We start from the raw sequence: 6,659 nt of genomic DNA on the forward strand, positions 1-6,659 counted from the left end.
GCAGGCCCGGGAAGGCTGCCCCAGCCCTGTCTTTAGGAACTCCCACGTGCCACTGCTGCACAAACGGGAGCTGCCGGTGTGGGAGACTCTGGGGCAGGATTCCAGCGAGGCAGGAGGAGCAAACACCAAAACCAAGAGAGCAGCAGCATTTCAACAGCTTGCCTGGCACAGTAAATATTGACTGGCTGAGGGGGAAAAGCCAGCTCATCCTCCTTTTTGGTGGCACAGAGGAGGAGCCCTCCCCAGCCACAAGAACACAAGGAAATCCCTCGGCAAACATTTCTGGAAGCTGCTGCTGGATCACTGATCTGCACAATCAGGGCAGAGGAATCCCAGAGGCTGCAGCAGCCCCCAGAGAGGAGCTAAAAACATCCAGGGGATTCCCATGGCAGGGAAATGGGTTCTCCACAGCCCTGGAGCCAGAGTGGAGCACAGGGAGCTCCAGCAGAGCAGGAAACCAAGCCCAGCTCCTCCCGGGGAGATGCTGGACCCTCCCTGCCCTGTTCCATCAAGGACTGCTCTGCAGAGGCTGCAGGAATTCAGCTTTTGCCTGCAGGAGTTTCCCTGGGCAGGATTTGCTGTCCCAGCAGCAGCAGCACCTCAGTCAGCTGAGCAGAGCTGGCCAGGGCTATTCAGGGCGTGAAGAACAGAGCACAAAAACCCATCAACAGTTCTCATCCCCCCTCTGGGAGTGCAGAGTCCACAGGAGCACAGCTGTGAACTCACCAGCAAAAAAGAACAGATCCCATCCCAACAATCCCATCCCATCCCAACAATCCCATCCCATCAATCCAATCCCACCCCATCCAAACAAATCCCAACAATCCCATCCCATCCCAATCCCATCCCATCCCATCCAATCCCATCCCCAAACCCATCCCAAACCCATCCCAAATCCACCCCAATCCCAAATCCACCCCAATCCCATCCCCATCAATCCATCCATACCCCACCCATCCCATCCCATCCCATCCACCCCATCCCATCCCAAATCCAATCCCATCCCCACAGAATTCCAGAGATGTGAGTGAAAACAGCTCCCTCCATCCAGCTGGTGATGCTGCACATTTAAAAATGGAAATATAACAAGCACAGCACTGCTCTGAGGCATGTTGGACCCACGTAACACATCCTGGCTATTCCGGGAAACAGAACTGCAAAAAAAAATTTAAAAAAAAAAAAAAGGATTCATCCTTCTCCTCTCTGGATGATTCCAGAATTTTTAAGATGCTGAAGTCTAGAAGTCAAAGGATCTTGAAAAAATCATTATAAATAGCAAACACACACTTGGCTTCACAGATAACACAAACATTGATCCCATTAAACACATAATTGTCCCAGTTTGTTTTTTTCTTCCCAAAAGCAGAGGTTTATCCCTGGAAATGTCTCCTGGACAGAGCAGCTCTGGCTGTTCCTGTGTGGTTCACTCCTGGAGATTCAGCGCATTCCAGTTCACTGTCAGTCAGGTGTTCTTCCTCGTTTCCCCTTGGAAAAGGAAAATTCCTAAATCTTGTTACCTGAAAAAAAAAATTCCCTGGGTGAAAGACAGCAGGTGAGGAGAGCAGAGGGTGGGGGAGACACAGAGAGAATTTGAGCTGGATTTTCCCACATTTGCAGCCTGGAGCAGAACCTCAAGGTGCCACCCCCTGTTTTATTTTCCATTTTTCTCTTCTCTGGTGTAAGAGGGAACCCAGGGAGCAGCAGGGATACCCCAATTTATTTTCCATTTTATTTTCCATTTTTCTCTTCTCTGGTGTAAGAGGGAACCCAGGGAGCAGCAGGGATAACCCATCTCATTTCCCATTTTTCTCTTCTCTCGCATAAGGATGAGTTTGGGGAGCAGCAGGGATACCCCATCTTATCTTCCATTTTATTTTCCATTTTTCTCTTCTCTCGTGTAAGGGGAGTTTGGGGAGCAGCAGGGATACCCCATCTTATCTTCCATTTTATTTTCCATTTTTCTCTTCTCTCGTGTAAGGGGAGTTTGGGGAGCAGCAGGGATACCCCATCTTATCTTCCATTTTATTTTCCATTTTTCTCTTCTCTCGTGTAAGGGGAGTTTGGGGAGCAGCAGGGATACCCCATCTTATCTTCCATTTTATTTTCCATTTTTCTCTTCTCTCGTGTAAGGGGAGTTTGGGGAGCAGCAGGGATACCCCATCTTATCTTCCATTTTATTTTCCATTTTTCTCTTCTCTCGTGTAAGGGGAGTTTGGGGAGCAGCAGGGATACCCCATCTTATCTTCCATTTTATTTTCCATTTTTCTCTTCTCTCGTGTAAGGGGAGTTTGGGGAGCAGCAGGGATACCCCATCTTATCTTCCATTTTATTTTCCATTTTTCTCTTCTCTCGTGTAAGGGGAGTTTGGGGAGCAGCAGGGATACCCCATCTTATCTTCCATTTTATTTTCCATTTTTCTCTTCTCTCGTGTAAGGGGAGTTTGGGGAGCAGCAGGGATAACCCATCTCATTTTCCATTTTATTTTTCTCTTCTCTGGTGTAAGGCGGGACACAGGGAGCAGCAGGGATAACTCATTTCCATTTTATTTTCCATTTTTCTCTTCTCTGGTGTAAGAGGGGACACGGGGAGCAGCAGGGATAACTCATTTCCATTTTATTTTCCATTTTTCTCTTCTCTGGTGTAAGAGTGAACACGGGGAGCAGCAGGGATACCCCATCCACAGGTGGCTGCTGGATTTCCCAGTGGCTTGAGGCAGAAGAGCAGAGGCTGCCAGAGCTGCTCGGGGAATCCTCCCAGCCCCATCCTTCCCGCAGGCAGCTGCAGGGGCTCAGGGGGCTGTCCAGGAGCGCCAGAGGATGCTCTGGGTGGGTTTTGGGCCGGCCCAGGTGTGTCCTAGCCCCCCAGTTTCCTCCGGGGCTGCCTCCTGCGGGCTTTCAGGATGCTGTAGTTGGCGTAGCGCGTGTGCTGCTCCGACAGCAGCGGCACGTAGAACGCGCGCAGCAGCCGCGAGGACCTGGGGGAGCAGGAAGGGAAAGGAAAAATAAATCATCCCTCGGCGCCCAGCTCTCTGCTCTTGGTGCCACCAGAGCTGGTTGGCACGGGTTTAAGAGCCCAAGCTTGTGGCATTCGCGTTCTCTGGAAAAATCCCTTCCAAAAATCTCTTCAAAAATCCCTTCGCCCAGGATTTTTCTCTTGGGAAGCTGATAATCCTCAGAGAAAAAGGAAAACCATTTTATCTATTTATTTTTTCATCTATTTTCTATCTACTTATTTTTATCCTTCGTTTAAAATCTATTTATTTTATCCATTTTATTTTTTATCTAATTTTTTTATTTAACAATTTCATCTCATTTGCTTCTCCTATGTTGTGCTCACGAGTGGAATGTGTTTGGAGATTGTTCACCCACAGGTGGTTGTTTCACTGGATTCTGCTGCGAGTTGTTTTCACTCATTGGCCAATCAGGGCTACGCTGTGTCAGGAATTTAGAAAAAGTCACGAATTTTTATTATTATGTTTTTAGCATTCTCTAAGTATCCCCTTGAGCCGATCTTCTGTGGAATATTGAATTACAGAGGGCCGGGCAGCTCTAAAACCCACACTCACCCCATGCCCTGCCAGGGCTGGGAGCTGGCATTTCACAGCCTTTCAAAAACTGGACCAGTGGAGCACGGAGGGCTTAATGATGTCTGGGTGAAATTAGCACCTTTGATTGGGCTGCTAATTGCTGGAGCTGCGCTGGCTGAGGGCATTCTGAATGAATGTATTCTCTCATTAATGGTACAGTCCGGGTTTCAGTGTGAAGTGGACAAATAAAACCTCTGAGCTTTGCGAGGCTTCAAAAATCTGAGCAACTCACTGAAATCGGGGCTGAGGCAGAGCTTTGCTTCCTCAGCACTGCAGCTTCTCATTTGTGTCTTTAAGATCACCTGGATGGGAAAACATCAACCCTTGCCAGCCACAAGTGTCACCCCGGTCACAGAAATCCTGGAGAAGCAGCAGCAGCAGCTCTCAGATCGGGATTGCTGAGCGCCCAGGGATGGCACAGCCTTGCTGCTCACTGCAGCCCCCAGCTCTGCTGCTCTGCACACCCAATTCTAGCCTTTTTTTTTCTCCCCAGCAGAAAGACGAATTGTGTTTTGTTTGCCTGCACTGGAGATCTTTCAAAAACGCAGCAGAAAAACAAAGGCAGGAACTGCCACTGGGAGCTGCGTGTCCCCAGGGGCTGCCGAGGCTGTGGCACAGCCTGGCTGGGCTCAGCTGGGACCAGCAGCTCCTGCACCCTCCCAGCTCAGAGACAGAGGGGACCTTCACCTGCTGTCACCTCCCCGTGTCAGCTCAGCCACCTCAGACAGCAGATGGCACATGGAAGGGGCTGGCTGACAGATGACAGGGAATATATTTAACGTTCTATTTGCATTTGCTGCTAAATTTGTCCCCCAGAGATGGAGAGTGTGGAGCCTGGATCAGCGCTCGGCTCCCAGCAGCAGGGCTGCTCCAGGCTGGCCGAGCAGGGGCTGCTTTTCCGGGGATTTTGGGCTCTGGAGGAGGCACTGCTGCAGGACAGAGCAGCTCCCAGCGCTGGAAGCACAGTGAGCCTTGGAGCTAAGCCTGCGTCTGCCTGAATTTCAGGAGAAACAGCTCAAAAAGCTGCTCCAGCAGTGCCAGAGGAAGCTGCTGTGGGATGGAAGAAAATCCCAAGTGAAGATGTTCCAGATGTTCCCAAATTCCCAGACTAACATGGACTGGCAGCACTTGGACACCTGCAGTGGTGAGAGATCCCCCCTAAAACTGCATTTTGTGACCTGAGCTTGGTGACAGCCGAGCTCAGAGAGAGGCAGGAGCAGAGCAGGGAACGGCAGGAGGAGGCTGAACTCGGCACAGAGCCACCTGGGCAGGTCCCAGAGCCACCTGGGCAGGTCCCAGTGCCACCTGGGAAGGTCCCAGTGCCACCTGGGCGGGTCTCAGTGCCACAAGGACAGGTCCCAGTGCCACCTGGGAAGGTCCCAGTGCCACCTGGGCGGGTCTCAGTGCCACAAGGACAGGTCCCAGTGCCACCTGGGAAGGTCTCAGAGCCACAGGGACAGGTCCCAATGCCACCTGGGCAGGTCCCAATGCCACCTGGGCAGGTCTCAGAGCCTCCCAGCCACAAGAAGCTCATGATCAAAGCTCTCTGAAAGCCCTTTAATGTTTGCACTTCCTCTGGAGGTTAACTTCTGCACCAACACGCACATTTCAGAAGTAATTCAAAAACAAAAATATGGAAAACAACTCGAGGAAAACACCATTAAAGGGAACAAGACAGCCTCTTATCAAAGCAGGGGAATGCTATGCTCCAGCAAGGTGACCCAATCATTAATTTTGCACTGAGAATTATTTTTTTTTGATGGAAAACCCAAGTGTTTGGAGCAAGCAGACAGCTCAGCCCTAAAGAGCTGGAAAATATGTGCTCCTCAGAGGGGAGCTGTGATATATTTCCCCTTTTCTGTGCCAGATTCGGAGCATTCAGCCAATATAGAATTAAATGGACCTTGGCAAAGCAGCTTCCTGAGGAGCATAATTAGCTGGTGGCTTGGAGTGCTCTCTAATTCAATTAGCAGCACCATTTATCAGAGCCAGCTGAGATTTACATTTGCACTCGCTGACGTCAATGGGAGACTCGCAGCGAGCCCCAAAGCCTCCAGTGCAGCAGGACTGAACTGAGCTGCTGGGGTCATTGATTTCACTGATTTCATTGATTTTCACACAAGAGCTGCACTTTGGGCTGAGCTGGGGAGGCGCTCGATGGGTTTGGGGTTTGTTTTTTATTTTTGCCCCTTGCTCTGCAACCGCAGAGCTGCAAACCTGAAACCTCAACCCAGCTCCAGAGATCAAGCAAGCAAGATAAGGCAGCTGTAAGAACACAAAAATGTGGCTTTAAAGCAGAAATGCACATTTAAGGGCAAATCCTCTGCACAAGGAGTGCCTTTGATGCCTCAATTGCCTCATTAATAAAAGCCATTGGCCACCTCCTTCTTGCCCCAATGCAGCAGCAGGTTCTCCTGGAAAATGCAGCTCATGGAAGACCTTGCCAAGGAAAGCTGTTTGTGTCAGGGAGCTGGGAACACCAGAGCCCTCCTGGGAGCTGCTCAAACACCCCCATCCCTCCCCTGCTCCTCCCAGCCCCGCTCCCTGCAGGGCCCAGGCAGGAAGCAATCGGGTCTCTCACGGAAAACAGGAGGGCACTGAACTCTGGGTTGGTTTTTTACAGAGGTTTTTCCAGCCTCTGTCCTGGGGTGACACCTTCAGGAGCTCTGAAGGGCTAAATGACATCCTTGTACAGTTGATAGAGATACATTCCTGTGTTTGCAGGAATGTAGGGACATCATTCCCAGCTGGACAGCCCTGATCCCACTCCCTGTCAGCCTGGAGAGCAATCCCAGCCTCTGCTTCTCACAGACACCGCAGCAAGGTGCTCAGCGAGCAGCACAGCTCTGCAGAACACACTCCAGCAGGGATCCCTCCCATGGATCTTCTGCTGCCTAATCGAGGTGTGGCCCTGCTGACTGCCTCCTCTCCCTGCCAGCTCTCATGAAATTTTTCCAGAGCTCATCCCCTCTGATGATTTATACCTGTCTTGAACCTGGCTGGGACAGAACAGAGTGAAAAGTCTCCTGGGAGGAGGTGACATCCGCCTCATTTCTTTGGAAAGCAGCACCAA

The 6,659-nt window shown here is 50.7% G+C and overlaps 1 protein-coding gene across 1 annotated transcript in view; it reads right to left on the reverse strand.

Moving 5' to 3' along the window:
* Positions 1–2,543: 2,543 nt before the first annotated feature.
* Positions 2,544–6,659, reverse strand: part of ALG9 (ALG9 alpha-1,2-mannosyltransferase) — a 19,068-nt gene continuing 14,952 nt past the window's right edge. The window contains exon 14 of the mRNA XM_031062422.1: positions 2,544–2,974. Coding sequence (XP_030918282.1) covers positions 2,854–2,974 — 121 coding nt within the window. The 3' untranslated portion in view covers positions 2,544–2,853. The remainder of the gene's footprint in view (positions 2,975–6,659) is intronic.

The sequence above is a fragment of the Geospiza fortis genome, unplaced genomic scaffold (genome assembly GCF_000277835.1).
Source record: "Geospiza fortis unplaced genomic scaffold, GeoFor_1.0 scaffold183, whole genome shotgun sequence".
Classification (NCBI taxonomy): domain Eukaryota; kingdom Metazoa; phylum Chordata; class Aves; order Passeriformes; family Thraupidae; genus Geospiza; species Geospiza fortis.